The sequence below is a fragment of the Balaenoptera borealis genome, assembly GCF_965194805.1.
Source record: "Balaenoptera borealis genome assembly, chromosome: 1".
In the NCBI taxonomy this organism is placed as follows: domain Eukaryota; kingdom Metazoa; phylum Chordata; class Mammalia; order Artiodactyla; family Balaenopteridae; genus Balaenoptera; species Balaenoptera borealis.
This window is the reverse complement of record NC_138860.1, coordinates 174,418,549-174,434,298: the sequence shown is the minus strand read 5'-3', so window position 1 is coordinate 174,434,298 and position 15,750 is coordinate 174,418,549. Positions and strand designations below refer to the sequence as shown.

The following is a 15,750-nucleotide window of genomic DNA, read 5'->3' as shown; positions in this document are numbered from 1 at the left end:
CACATCCAGCAAATCCTAACCTCCCCAAGCTTGTGACCTCTGCCTCCTCTGGTTCAACTAGCAGCTACTGCCAGGGTTACTTATTTAGTACCTAATAGATAGAGCTGTGCACAGGTAAAGATCCAGTTCTTCTAAGTGCTTAGACCCCTATTTTCTCTGTTTGCATCCACACAATAATCAGAACAGGGGCTTGTCCATGGGAGACTCGCAAAAAAAAGTTCCTTTCTTCATTTTAATAAATGGATGTCAGTGGGTCCTTGTGCCTTGGAAAGCATGAAATAAAATCCATGGTTTATGAAATTGAAATTAAAAGTTGAAAGAATTTATCCTCTTAGCGAAGGCAGAAGACATATGAAAAATTATAAATTGGATTTTTGTAAATCAGTATCTGGGTAAGGATCACTGTAATTTCCAGGAAGACGAAGGATCAGTACATGCAGCTCCTTAAGACCTAGAACTAAATTTTATTTAGATTTGTCTCCCCAGCTCTTCATACAATATTGATCACATATTAGATAATATATTTATGGAGTTAATAGTGAATGAATGAGTACATCTTAATAAAATCATCCAAGGATGGGATGGGTGTTCTTGGGGGGTGGTGAGTGCCCCATCCCAGGAAGTGCTGAGCATGGTCTGGGCAACCAGTGAAGGAATGTCCCTTCCAACCCCCAGTAGTCTGCTTCTATGACATACAATAAAGGGCATTCCATAACGTTTAAAATGTCTTTTTGGATGGTTTACCAAAAAAAAAAAAAATCACCCCTGGATTTATCAGCTTTGGAAGTTTATATTCTTGCTTTTTAAATGCAAGCTATAAGTGGTACACTGCTGAATAAATAGTTCTACTCAGCTGTAAAAAAAATACATCAGAAGATGAGGGGAGAAATAACCATTCTCCAGTAGCTGCCCACAACACATACATGCTGTGTCTTTGGAGCCAAACAGACACCGATTCAAATTCCTCCTGTTCCATTTACTAGCTCTGTCATTTTGGACAAGTTACTCCTCATCTGCAGACGGGGAGACTTATTCTTACGCAGGGTTTTTGCGAGGATAAAATCAGATAATGTTGAAAAGCATCCAGCACAGAATCGGAAACAATAGGCTTGCAATAAATGATAGCTGTTAGGCTTACACATTCCTTTGGTTGTCTAAACCCCTAGTAATAAACTTTCACATTCACATGGCAGTTTGCATTTACATAATGTGGTCACATATGTTATGACCCCATTTGGTCTTCAAAACAACCCAGTGAGGTAGAACAAAGGTTATTGTTCTTATTTTACCAGTGAGAGAGGTCAAGGGTCTTGCCTACATCAGACCTTGCAGAATGGTGACTAGAATCCAGGTCTTCTTGTTCCAGGGACACAATCTCCATTTCACCTGCTGCTGCAAGGGGCTAGTATTGGGAGGGGGGTGTTCCTCAGATTTCCTTCACTTGTTCAGCAAGTATTTATTGCAACTCAAATAATTGAGCTGGATATTTGTCCTATTTGTGGTATCTCTCGTTAATGAGCAGAGTGCTTGGTATATAATAGTTGCTCAATAAGCACTTGTGGAATGAATGGATGGATGAAGCCAGTTTTCTGAGTCCTTTCACTAGATTACCCTGCTTCTGCTAAAGGGGCAAGAACACTTGCAGGGGATCTGGGAGAGACTAGCTGTTGGGAGAAGCCATATAGAGAGAAGCTGGTGCAAGATGAGGCAGATTACACACAACAACGTGGATGACTCCCAGAATAATTACACTGAGCAAAAGAAGCCAGACGAAGAAGAGTACATGCCGTGTGCTTCCATTTATATAAAATTATAGAAAATGTAAGCTGATCTATAGGACAGAAAGCAGCTCAGTGGTGGCCTGGGGATGGAACAGGGTGGAGTCAGGAGGGAGCAGTTTCAAAGAGTCAGGAGGAAATGTTTGGTGGTGATGGATACGTTCTTACCTTTATTGCGGTCATGGTTTCGTAGGTGTATAAACATGTTTAATGTATCAAAATGTATGCTTTAAATATGTGCAGTTCATTGTCAAGTATACCTCTAGAAAGCTGTTTCAAGAGGAAGAGGAGGAAAGAGAGCGCGGAGATGAAGGAAAGGGAGACGAGGTCGGTTTTCTCCGTAGGTTCTCTCTGTTTCGCCCCTACAGACACAAATGCCAAGGCCTGTAGAAAGGCTGGTTCTCTGTCCCTTTAGTGGTCAGTATGTTGGCCTGCTGGGTGGAGAAAGGGTTGGCCTGGGACTCAGAAGGACTGCTTCCACTCACAAAGGCATGATGCTGGGCATTAGCCTGCCCTCTGTCGGCCCCCACTTCCCATTTATAACTTGGCAATATGGGTCCCTGCTTGCCCAGCCAACCTCAGCATCAATTGGAAGATTACCTAAGGCGACAGACATCAGAATGCTTTGTGAACTGTGAGTGTGGGTTAAAGGGAGGAGGGCAGTGGGGTTTCAGGGAATGAGCCCTGACCTCCTTTCTAGCCCAGTCATGACAACAAACACTACAATGTCACACAGACCCTCAGCAGCAGCTGAGTTGTTTGAGCTTTATGTCCCCTGACTAAATAACCCCAGACACCTGCAAGTTTTCTCATGTCCCCACTAGCTCTGATTTCTTCAGCTGTGCCACTCACTCCCTGTGACAACTTGGGTACTCATGGCTCCACTTGGAGGTCCATCAAGTGAGGGGATTGGACTCGCTGGCCCCTGTGGTCCTTCTGGCTCTTGCACTGCAGGATTCCATCACCTTCACATCAAACTGTTCGCCCGCCCACTTTGGTGACTCCAGGTGGGGAGGAGACATGTGGCCAGTGACAGTTCTCGCACCCCTGACCCTCAGTGATTTTGAGGCCTCAGGGAAATGGGAACCTTTACTACCTCCCCACCCCCCCACCAACACACACACACACACACGCACACGCACGCATGCACACATGCTCACACACACATCTTGGATTTGTTTGTTTGTTACTTTACTCTCATAAACAGCAAGTTAACATATATACCCAGGTATCTTTTTAAGTTCATTTACTCAAAACCTTAGACATTAATAGGTTAAAACTCTTACCTTCCAGAAAGTTTGGTCATTAAAATAGTTAACCACGTGAGGTGACTTCCATATATTGAGGTTTAAGAGCAAACCTGTTTAAATTCATAATTAAATGTTACACACTTAGATGATTGCATTTGTTATCTCAAAATTAATCAAAATATTATAAGTCAACTATGATATCTCAACAGAAATCCTTTTTTCTTCCACAACCAGGAGATAGACAAATTGATGCACTGTCCTTCCTGGACCAGCTTAATTAATTCTATAGACATCTTTCAAAAGGAACTGGCAAGAGCAATTACATCCAAAGGATTTAGGTTACGCAGGGAGGTATACGATAGTCATGGATTAACACACTTCCCAAGACGGAATAGAAGGACCCTGTTAGACCGTGCCCCACTTAAGAGCTGATCCATTTAAAATGCAAAAGCTACCATGGAGAGCGACTCAAATAGCCACCCCTGCAGGTCCATCCTCACTGGTTCCAATAAAGTCCCAGTGACCTCAGCTCAAGATTCCACTTGTTAGGAAAGTAGTTTATAACAACTTGCTTCTGTGCCTGTTCTTTTCAACCATCCCTCCTCCGCCCAGAGAGCTCGGGCCCTATGCCTTCCCCAGTCGCTCAAAGTCTGCCAGATTTCCAGTACATAAAGTAGTGTTTACCTTTCATGTGAAGCAGGGAAATGCCATTGATAGGTTTATCTGTGTATTTTTAATGATGATCAGTCCCAATGTATTAAATAGTAAGATTAACAAGAGTAGGTGTGTGCTTATTTATATTTTCGTCTTATAGTGCGTGCCTTTAACTGATATTGGCATGTAGAGTGCAATCAGCACACCTCATTTAGCTAGAATTACTCAGAAATGATCCCTGTCGCTTACATATATTTTCCAGATAGCTGAGGCTTACTCATCTGATGCAAATCCCCTAAAATTATTATATTTTCTTGTCTTATGAGACAACACTGAACACATTTAGACTTTTTTTTAAAAAAAATCAGAACCGTTCCTAGGAACATCCTTTTATGAAATGTGCTGTGTAACCTGGAGAAGGGCTACAGCTGCTGAAGGCTACTGGCCTGTTCTCCAGCAGCCCAAGCTTCTCATGTTCTTGTGACCGGTTTTAGGAATTTCTCTTCTCCTGCCAGGCTCTCTGCTTTCACTTCTAACTTCTACCAGGGTGACTTGCCTCTAGAAACCTGTCCACGTCTAATCTGCTATTTCTAATCTGCCTGACCTGGGAAACCCCGTAACTATGCTTGATAAGATGGTTTCTTAAATAAGTGCATATATTATAGACGGGCTCCACGGAACGGGGTCTCTTCATATGTAAAATGCTTGGCTTTAGGGGGTCAATTTGTTGCCATCTTGGCCTTTTGGAGGCCTCTTTCCACTTCCGTTGTCCAAGTCCTTTTTTATCACTGGCTCCCTCATGTGGAAAGCAACATGTGAAGAGGAAAGCTGGTTGGTCTTAACTCTTAAAGGAATAATAGGAGTGTCTTTCCTCTATTCTCTTTCTTGGCTTCAGTGAAGCATAGGAAGCCTCCACACTCTGGGGAGAGTGGTAAATGGTGTGAGAGGGCAGGTGTAGGGCTGCCAGATAAAATACAAGATGCTCAGTTACTTTTGAATTCCAAATTGGGTGCCTTGTGTTTTCACTTGCTAAGTCTGGCAACCCTATTCAGGGTTGGACTGCCACCATGAATAGAATGTAAAGTGATGGCTGGAGACATTTTTCTTATCTGTATTTAATGAATCACCTCAGACTCTGTCGAAAGCTGAGGCCAACTGTTACGTTAAAGCAATTCTAGCCAATCTCACTCTCTAAAACTCTAAACAGTACTTTCATACATGTTTTAGAGCTGAAAGGATGCCATATGATTAGTTACTATAATCATTTCATTTTACAGAGAAGCCAGCCAATGCCCAAAGTGACATGCCCAAGATCACACAACTCCTTAGTGTCTACTTATGCTATTTTGTCTCTTATTTGGCATTCACTCCATGCTTAGAGATACAATATATGAAAGTCTAACCAATAAAAGCTGTTTGCTTGTAGAATAACAGTGAACAGTTCTGTACAGAATGCATGTTTTCACCTAGCATGTAAGACTGGCAAGTTGGTATCTCCCCAAGATTCTTTGCAGGTCTGTCATATTGCAGAAGCAAAACAACATCAATCCTCTGTTTACAGATCTCTAATGCCTTCCCATCTCTCAGAATGATCTGGCTCCTTGCTACCACTCTATCCTCAACCCCTGCCACTCTCCCCGTCACTCCATCCACATCAGCTACACTGACATCCTTGCTGTTCCCCAAACATGCAATGCATGCTCCTGCCTCAGTGCCTTTGCGCTTGCTGTCCCTTTTCATGGAATGTTCTTCTCCCAAATAAACACATGGTATCTCCCTCATTTTTTGCATTCAAGTCCTTGCTTAAAAGTCAACTTCTTAGATAGGCCTTCCTTACCACCTTTCTAAAAGAGCAGCCCACCTTCACAATAACTCTACATTCCCCCACCCTGATTTATTTCCCTTCATAGTGCTTCTTACTATCTGACATAGCACATATATATTTTTTATTTTATTTTTTTCTGTTTATGGTAAAAGCCCCCTCCCCATCTAGAATGTCAACTCGATGAGGCCAGGGAATTTAGTTGGTTCACTGCTGTATCCTGAGTACCTAAGAATAGTGCCTGGCTCATAGCAGATATTGAACAAATATTTGCTGAACAAAATAGTATTTAGGTGTTCTCAGGGAGTAAAAGTAAGCTCTGTAGCATAAGGGTCTCCTTGGTTTTCTGTGCAAAATTTGATGAAATCACCAGTCCTGGGCTCAAGAGGCTGCAGTGTCCAGGTGACTTCTGAGGACCTTTCCAATTATGAAAGTTTGTAATTCTGTGTTCCTTTATTTTTAGGTCAAGATCTGGGCTCTTTGCCTCCTTTGGCTGGAGCTGAGGCGGTGGGTTCAGGGGGAAGGGGATGGGCACATACACGTCCAGGGATGGGGCAGGTGCAGTCTAGGCCCAGGCCCTGTGCCCTGGACAATGGTGGAAGAAGGGTGGTCTCACACTGACCTGTCAGAAGACCAGATCCCATACCCATAATGATGGTGAAGCTGAATGCCCCGGAGTCGGTGAGTATCTGGTAGCCAAGCCTAGAAATGACAAAGCAGAGGTGGTCACAATTGGGCATCAGGCTGCAGAGGTCACTGGGGACAGAAAAGACTGCATCAGTAGTGATGCTGTCAGGAAGGGCCACCAGGAGAACAAATGTCCCCTCCCTAGGCAGTACATTCCTGTCATTCTCCCACAAAGCTATGCAGACATGTAGAAGGGGAAGAAGGGATTTCAAGATCCTCTCTAGCTTACTTTAGTTCTCAGACCCCATGAACAATGAACTAGACTAGAAATCAGAAAACCCAAGTTCAAGTCCCAGTTCTGTCACTAGCTGCACGACCCTAGGCACTTAACCTCTCACAGTCCTGAGTTTCCTCATTAGGCAATTAAAGATGAAGGTTTTATTTCTATCAGGGCGAGATGGAGTATAGCTTGGCCATCAGACCCATTTCCCCTGCCTACCCCCTTGGACATACTTGCCTGTCCTCTCTCCTTCAAAGCAACCCCAGGGCTTCACTTTAAACTATTAAGCGGCCCTTGGAGGACACCTGTGTGACCTTGCAGTAGGCAAAAAGTTCTTAAACATGACACACAGGAGCTAAACATAGAGGGAACAATGATAAATTGGACTATGATAAAATTAAAACTACTGTTCATCAAAAGATACCATTAAGAAAGTAAAAAATCGAGGGACTTCACTGGTGGCGCAGTGGATAAGAGTCTGCCTGCCAATGCAGGGGACACGGGTTCGAGCCCTGGTCTGGGAAGATCCCACATGCCTCAGAGCAACTAAGCCCATGTGCCACAACTACTGAGCATGCGCGCCGTAGAGCCTGTGAGCCACAACTACTGAAGCCCGTGCGCCTAGAGCCTGTGCTCCGCAACAAGAGAAGCCACCCCAATGAGAAGGCTGCGTACCACAACGAACAGTAGCCCCCACTCACCGCAACGGGGGGAAAGCCCGCGTGCAGCAACGAAGACCCAATGCAGCCAAATAAATTTAAAAATTAAATTAAAAAAAAAAGAATTCCTACAAATCAATTTTAAAAAGTCAGAACACACAACAGAAAAATGAGCAAAAGAACCTGAACAGACATTTCACAAGAGAAGGTATTCAAATGTCCACAAAGCAGGTATGAAAAGTACTCCACTTAATTAGTCATCAGGGAAATTAAAATTAAAACAGTAAGTTTGATGCCTAAATGGCTAAAATTAAAAAGAAGGAAAAGATGGAATGTTAGAAAATATATGGTGTAAAGGAAGCTCTCAGGTTCTACTGCACAAACCACAATGGAAAACTGGAAGTATTCACTGACACGGATTGTATGAATACTGTACAACCCAACAGTTCCACTTCTAGGCATATACTCAACAGAAGTGCATTCGTATGTTCAAAAAAAAAAAAGTGCTAGAATGTTCATGGCAGCAATACTAGAAGGTTCATAATAGTTCCAAACTAGAAACAACACAAATGCTCATCAATAATGGATAAATTGTGCTGTAATCATATACTGGAGCTCTGTTCTGTGTTTTCTTAGATTTTGTATTTGTCTACTCGGCACTCATTTATCACAGGGCCAAGCTAATGGCCAAAGTTGTTTACCTCTCTCTCTTGTAAGTCAGCTTTCATGGGAATGCAAAACTCATATTACAAACCCCCCAACCACAAACTCTAACATATGTGTTTTCACTTCCTCCCAATAGGGGGCGCCCCTACGTTCCTCCCCCTGCCACTAAGTCCTAAAGACGTAGTCTCTGTTCCCCTCACTCTCTGCTGCCTGGTACCTGCCTGTGATAAGCTTTCATGTGTCCCTGCGTGGATGCCGTGCCTCTCATTTCCAGGGCAACTGTGAATAACATTAAAGTTTCCTTTCGATGACATTGACCTCTCTGTGTTGCCACTCAGTTGCCTTTATAAATTAAACGCAAGCACAATTCATTGCCATACGCCATTGAAAATGAGCAATCTACAGAGATACTCAACGACATGGATGAATCTCACAACTGCAATGTTGAGTATAAGAAGCCAAGCACACAAGAGCAGACCTCCTGTACGATTCCATGTATATAAAGGACAAAAGCAGGCAAAACTGACTGATGCTTTTAGAAGTCAGGTTACTGGTTACCCTGGGACAGGACACGAAGGAGTTCTGGGTGCTGGTTACCGGGTGTGTCAGAAGTCACCAAGTGGTACCCTAAGGATATTTGACTATTCTGGATGTAGATTATACAACAAGAAAAATTTTCTCAAAAAATTAATGAGTGGTGGAATAAAGGCTAAACCCAAATCTGCTGACTTCCAACCCACAATTCACTCTACCCTGATGCCATCTGAGAGCAGAAATGGATGAAGTAGAAATCACCATATTAACATTCCCCATGCAGGATGGGCTCCCTGTGCCAGGCCCTCAGCTCCATGGTTTACCATCTGGTTTTATGTGATCCTCACAGCAGGCCTATGAGAAAGTCCCTTTTTCACAAATGGGAGGTCCAGGTTAGGAGAGTGAACCAAGGGTTCTAATGCCATGTGGCTTGGAATGGATGGCTCTTGGGATCCAAACCAGGCAGGTCTGTCTACCCATAAAGGTGGCCAAATTTCAGCACTGGAGGGTTACCTTCACAAATTTGGCCATATCCAAATTCCAGGGATACTATTTGTTACAAATATTTTTCTTTAAATAGACTTTTTTTTTAACATTTAAATAAATGTATTTAAAAGAAAACCTTGTGTCACTTGCATAAATGAAAGAGACATAGGAGGTAACTGTAAAAAGAGATACAATGAAAACAAAACATTGCTTTACTCTCCCCCAAATGTGGCAGCCTGGGCAAATCTCAGCCTGAGGGTTCCTCTGCACCTATTTAAACCAGAGGTCAGAGGGTGCTGGAAGAGCGTGGAGACACTCAGCTCCAAGTGGAGATTTTCTCCCTGACGTAATCAACGGATTGCATGAGAAGTGAAAAAGAGCATCTGCACTGTGTGATTCAGTGCTCTTTAAGTGTATCTTCACACCACTTAAAATCCCACAATTTGGGCTTCCCTGGTGGTGCAGTGGTTGGGAATCCACCTGCCAATGCAGGGGACACGGGTTCGAGCCCTGGTCCGGGAAGATCCCACATGCCGCGGAGCAACTAAGCCCGTGCGCCACAAATACTGAGCCCACGTGCCACAACTACTGAACCCCTTGCGCCTAGAGCCCGTGCTCTGCAACAAGAGAAGCCACCGCAATGAGAAGCCTGCGCACCGCAACGAGGAGTGGCCCCCGCTTGCCGCAACTAGAGAAAGCCCGCGCGCAGTAACGAAGACCCAACGTGGCCAAAAATAAATAAATTAAATAAATAAATTTATTTTTTAAAAATCCCACAATTTGTGAAAAATGCTCCATCCAGCCTCCAAGCACAGCATCTGACTCATTTACATTCGCTCACCCAAATAGGAAATCGACAAATATTGTTTGTGGAATGAATGTAAAGTCAACTGACTCATCCAATGACACAGAGCTAATAAAGCAGCTGATCCACACTTCCCAGAAAGCGCTCTGACTGCCAGCTCAGTCCTTTCCCCATCTTTCCACTACATCCAGATGCCCCTCCTACGGCGGCAGCAGCATCCGTAACCATCATAAAGAAAGGGGCCATGTGTTGGGTGTTCACTCCATGCCAAGCACTGTCCTGAGCCCTTTAATTATTATATGTTGCTGAATCTTCACAGCAGCCCTGGGACATGGATCTTATTATCCTATTTTACAGATAGAAAACTGAGACTTAAAGAGAGTTTGAATACCATGCCTAAGGTCACACAACTGGTAAAGGTGACCTTGGTCTGTTTGTCCCTGAAGCCTGTGCCCTTTACTTCCAGCAGACCAGAGGCCACCCTGAGAGGGGTCATTGCTGTCACTGTGCCCTTCCCTTTGCCAGGTTCCTGCAGAGGAGAGAGGACTACTTCTTGGTCCTCGGCTGTCTCATCCTGATGAGACTTGACTTGCAGAGGGGTGCTGGAGCCAGCTCACACAGACACACAGGCCGATAGATCTCATCTCTTCTCAACTCCACGTTCAGGGGTGTTACCTTGATGGCTTGAAATTGGCCACAGGGAGAAATCAGCAAATGCTCTAAGTCAGGGCTTTGTTTCCCTGGAGAGCCAGTTGTTAATCCTTCAGCAGCACACTGCTGGTTGATGGTTTTGCTTTGTTTTTTGGGGGTTTTTTTTGCTATAGGCCAATAGTTCTCAAACTTGAGCTTGTATGAGAATCACACAGAGGACTCGTTAAAACAGACTGCTGGGCCTGCCCCCCAGATTTCTAATTGTGTGGGTCTGGGATGGGGTATGATTTGCATTTCAAACAAGTTCCCAGGTGATGCTGATGCTGTTGAAAGCCACTGTTCTAGGAGAGCCACAGAATCACAGAATTTGGGGGATGGAAGGGTAGGCGGTCCAGAAGTTCCAGGTCGGCAGCCCACGAGCAGAATTTGGCCCACACAATGTTTCTAGTGATTTTGAATCTTTTGCCAATGCTTGGGAGAGTACCTGCATAACTCTGGATTTCTGACTTTTGAAAAGTCATTAGATCTGGCAACACTTATCCTGGGACCCTGCATGGTATTAGCTGCCTGGCATTGAAGAGCAAATGCCCATAGTTTCCTCCCCTCAGTGGTTTCATTTTTAACCTTACCTGCCTGGTCCCTACAGGTATCTGAGTGTAGGACCCTGCTAGGTCAACCCCTCATTTTACAGAGGGAAACTCAGGAGCCCGGAGAGAGGAAAAAGCTTTGCTGAGAGTCGCACAGCTATTGAAACAGAGGCAGGCATATCATTGGAGTCCATTACAGAGATGCACTGCTTCACACAGACCATCCCCTCCCCACCCCCAAATGGGACCCTCCTCACCCCCAAGCAGCTCATGGAGGTATATCTCACCTGCTCATAGAGGATTCCTATAACTTGGGGCTATGGTCGTCTCTGTTGTTAGAACTGAGGGACGCAGACCTCCATGATTTCTTTGAGATACCTCCACAACAATGAGCTCTCATCACCCACCGCAGGTGCTCATAACCTTTACAGCCAGGTTTCAGCCACATGACCTTGGACAGCTAACTCCCCCGAAGTATCATTTCTTAGGGAAAGCTAATAATACCTCACCAGGTGGTTGTGAGGAGTGACTGAGATGATGACGTAATGATTTTAGCATAATGCCTAGCATTTAGAAATCAGTCAATAAACAGTACTGATTGTCATCAGTAGTATTATTATTGTTATCACTAACTCAGTTCATCTGGAAAAATCTATCCCTGTGCCCAAGTCACTCTTTCATTATATGTGAGTCACATTCAGAAGATAAACAACTGCCCCCCACCGCAAAAAAAAAAAAAAAGAAAGGAAAGAAACAAGAAGATAAACAACTTCCAGAAGGTGATGGCCAGGGTTCTGATCATTGCTGTCCATTGTCTGGGGGGCACAGGACCTGACTCTGGTCCAGAGACCCACGGTCCCACCTCACTGTGTGACCTTAGCCAAGCTCCTTCCCTCTCTGGGTCTCAGGGATGGGCTGTACTCAGCATTTTCCTACATTAACATATCAAATCCTCTTAACCACACAGTACCTGGCCTCAAGTAGCATCCAACACCCCTATGAGGGGAGGAATTATCATTATCTTCATTTACCATCGGGTGACAGAGGCTCAGAGAGGTTAGGTAGCATGGCCCAGCTAGTAAGAGGTCAAGACCCCACGGCACACTTCACCACAACCTAAACCACCAGGGACTGAAAAACAGGCTCAATTGGCTTGAGCCTGATTGCCTGCTCTGTCTGCATTTCGGGAGGACTCAGGACTGTCTGCCTTTGCTCTGCACCTAAGCTACCTGCTTTAGAAAGAAGTGGCCTGGACAGGTGATAAGTCCATACGCAGTAGGGGCTGGGCAGAATTTCAGAATAAATTGGCCAACGAATATTCACTGAGGCCTCTGACTGCCCGGCCCTAAATGTAACCCTCCCCTTCTCCGGCCAAGGGCTCTGGGCACACTCCTTCCTGAGTTGGATGAGGTGATAAGGGGCTGAGCCAAGTGACCTACGTGGAAATCTTGGTCCACTTGACCTGAAGCGCCATCAGCACAATGTTGGTGATCCCTCCAAGTAGACCCGGCAAGCCGAAGGTATATTGCACGCCATAGGTGTCATGGAGGTCCAGCATTCGTTGAAGACACACCTGGGGGCAAACACCATTATCAGCAGATCTGCATGTGGAACCGATACTCCTTACCCACCCTTTCACCTGGCATCCAGGGCATCCAGGGGGATGGGCATTAGGACTCAACTAAGTAAGTGCTTCTCAGATTTGAATGTGCACTCACAGCACCTGGGGAGCTCATTAAAATGCAGAGTTGGATTTAGTGGGTCTGGGGCCTGAGAGTCTGCATTTCTAGCAAAGTCCCAGGTGACACCAATGCTGGTCCGTTGTCCACACTACTCACATTTGGGGCTGATAATTCTGTGTTATGCTAGGGCCCCTCCTGTGCACTGTAGGAGGTTTAGCGGCATCCCTGGCCTGTGCCCTCTAGATGCCAGGAACACCCCTCTCCCAAGTGTGTCAACCAAAACTGTCTCCAGATATTGTCAAATGTCCCCAGGGGCTGATTGAGACCCACTGGTCTAGACCAAACCTAACTGCCATCCAAGAGACTACATGGCTGATTAAAAGGAAAGAATCTGACCACACCTCTGGACGCCCAGTCAGTACTCCTTCCATTTCATCACTTGGCCTCCCAGATGGCCGGGAGCCAACAGACGTGGATACCAATGCAAATTTGATCAGGCTAGTTCCCTCCTTAGAATCCTCTTTGTCTTGGGAATAAAAATTCAGACTCTTGAACTCGCCCAGAAGGTATTCCTGAGCACCTGCCATCTCTCAAGGCTATGGTGAGAGGCACACTCCCTGATGAACTTTATGCTTCAGCCCAAAGAACATCTTTCCGTTTCCTGGTTGGTCCACATGCTCTTCTCGCCATTGAGCCTTTGAAAACGCTGTTCCTTCTGCCTGGAGTACATTTCCCACTTCTTTCCCTGGCTAATATTAGTTCTTTGTCAATGCTCGGGTAAGACGTTCTCTGCTCTGGGCAGCATTTCCTGACCTATCTCAGGCCAGCTTAGATGTGCTCCAGTAGCAGTTAACACACTGTGTTGCGTTTATTTGTCCATTTCCTTCACTACACTATAGCTTGGGAAGCAGGATGACTGTTAAAACAAATGTGTTGAATGAATGAATGAATGAGTGAATGAATGAATGAAAAAATCAGTGAATCATCTTTGAATCCTTCCTGCAGTGATAGACTCAAGGAACCTGAGGCACAGAGAAAGTGACGGACACTGAGCCTCATGATACTTGTGATACATGTTTTTTGGCCATGCCGTGCGGCTTGTGGGATCTTAGTTCCCCAACCAGGGATTGAACCCGGGCCCTCAGCAGTGAAAGCTAGGAGGCCTAACCACTGGACCGCCAGGGAATTCCCGTGATACACGTTTTGCTGAATATGTCCTACTTTCATCAGAGGATCTCAAAGCCAGAGGAGATAAAAGACATGAGCTTCCACTCCAAAGATGAAAAGCAGACTACCCCATCTTTTGGTCAGATCGAACTGTTGGTAAGTTCTTCCTTATTTGGGATTGAAACTGCCTCCCTGAATATCCACGGTTCATCCAAATTCATCTTCTTGTGTCACCCAAAAGTCTATTCCTTTTTCCTCCATCAGGTCTTCACACCTATGAAGATCTGTTGCTCCTAAATATTTCTCTTAGAAGTGTGTGATAACAAATCGGCTATAATGGAGCATTCTGATATTACCAGTATATGTTGAATATTGAAGGAAGAAAAATCCATCCACTTAGAAGAAGAACTAAATAATCAGAAGTGGACGTGACCTAGATTATCAGCCCAGCATCCCTCTTTTGAGTGCTGCCCTTCCCACCCCCATTCACATGGTTCATGGACAGCAGACTTGCATGTATGATGTGTCCTACCTCCCACCCAGCCAAAGATGGGCACATTATCCAAGTTAGACCAAGGAGCCCCTTCTCCAAAGAATTTGCAACTGGGGCCAAGAGATTTCACCTGGCTGCTTTCTTGAAGAGAAAGACGACATTCCACCGTGTGGAGTAGGAGAAGAAGAAGGAAGTCTACAGAGTGAGAATAAAGCAGATGTTCAGGAAAAGCAAAAAAAGAAGAGCAGGGACTTCTTGGGTTCCCCACAAGACTCGCATCCCTGGTGCCAGCCTTTCCTGGGCTCCCAGCAGCATTCCTGTCCTTGGGTTCGGTGATACCCCAGTAGCCTTCTAACAAATCCCCCTTATTCCTGAGCAAGCTTGAATAGGTTCTGATACTTGCTCCCCAGATCTTAACAAATGCACCACCCAACCTGGGTGAGTCCCTCACCCAAGCTCTGAAGCTAAATTGAGAAGGTGCCAACGGCTGCCTAATGCAGCCCTTGGCACTACAAGATGGCCCGCCATGTTCTAGGGGCCCGGACCCTGGTGGAAGCCAAAGCAGCATGTGTTCGTTGCCCAGCTCCTTACCTGCAGGTACTTGGCTCCCCAGATGGAGATCAGCCCAGCCACGAGACCCAGCACCATGGCAAGCCAAGGAGAAGGGATCAGGTAACAGGGGGCGCCCACAGCCACACCTCCTGCCAGCACCGCATTGTGGATGTGAGTCTGCAAAGCAATAGCTTGTGGGTGAATGAAATGACATAGAGATGACAGCATCTCTCTAAATTACTTGGTAAGCCGGTAGCAAGACAACAGTGTAACATCTTCCCTGCTTCTCTGATCCTGAAACCAGCCCCTCCCCTCTGCAGGGAGTTCACCAACGGTCTTATCTCACCCCACTTCTCAGGCTCAGGGAGCAGTCACCCTGATTGGGAGTCATTTAGCCTGAAAGTGCAGTTACTCAGGATCCTAGCCATGCTCACACTTAGCTGTGATGTGTCCTTGGGCACTTAACCACTCAGTGCTTTCACTTTGTCACCAGAAAAATGGGGTTTTGATTGTATCAACTGATATGGTCATTGTGAAAACTGAGTTACCATATATAAAACTCTGAGCCCAATGCCTGGCATAGAACATGAGTAAATGCCCCCAAAATATAAGCCATTATTATCGTTTTCTACTATTATTATTATTGGCTACTTGGTGCCTATGTCACCCTGTATTATTGGACCCCATCCCGAGAAGCTGGCTCTTGTTCCTGGGTCATGTCTCTGCTCTGACCTTCATTCCTCTAGAACTGCGGCCTTGCCCTGCTCTTATGCTACTGCTCTCTGCCCCTCTCAATTCTACCCAGATCTTGGAGCTCTGGGCCCTGGGACCAGCTTCTGGGCTTCCCTGACCTGATGCCTACACCTGCCTCCCTGGATGTCCCTACCTTGTCTGATCCTAGACTCCCTGTGACCATGGAGCTCACCTGTGGGGACCCTCACCTCCCCTTAGTGCTGTTAACCTGTCATCCTTGGCCACCTTCTCTCCCCTTCACCCCTGCCCCTTACCGCCCACCCCCGCACCCCGATCTGTCTAGACTTTTTCCCATCATGTCTGG

The 15,750-nt window shown here is 45.6% G+C and overlaps 1 protein-coding gene across 1 annotated transcript in view; it reads right to left on the bottom strand.

Moving 5' to 3' along the window:
- Positions 1-15,750, bottom strand: part of LOC309631697 (RH-like protein) — a 45,374-nt gene that overhangs the window by 3,758 nt on the left and 25,866 nt on the right. The window contains exons 6-9 of the mRNA XM_082398537.1: positions 14,733-14,870; positions 12,239-12,372; positions 6,127-6,206; positions 3,065-3,138 (exon numbers count right to left, since the gene is read on the bottom strand). Coding sequence (XP_082254663.1) covers positions 3,065-3,138; positions 6,127-6,206; positions 12,239-12,372; positions 14,733-14,870 — 426 coding nt within the window. The remainder of the gene's footprint in view (positions 1-3,064; positions 3,139-6,126; positions 6,207-12,238; positions 12,373-14,732; positions 14,871-15,750) is intronic.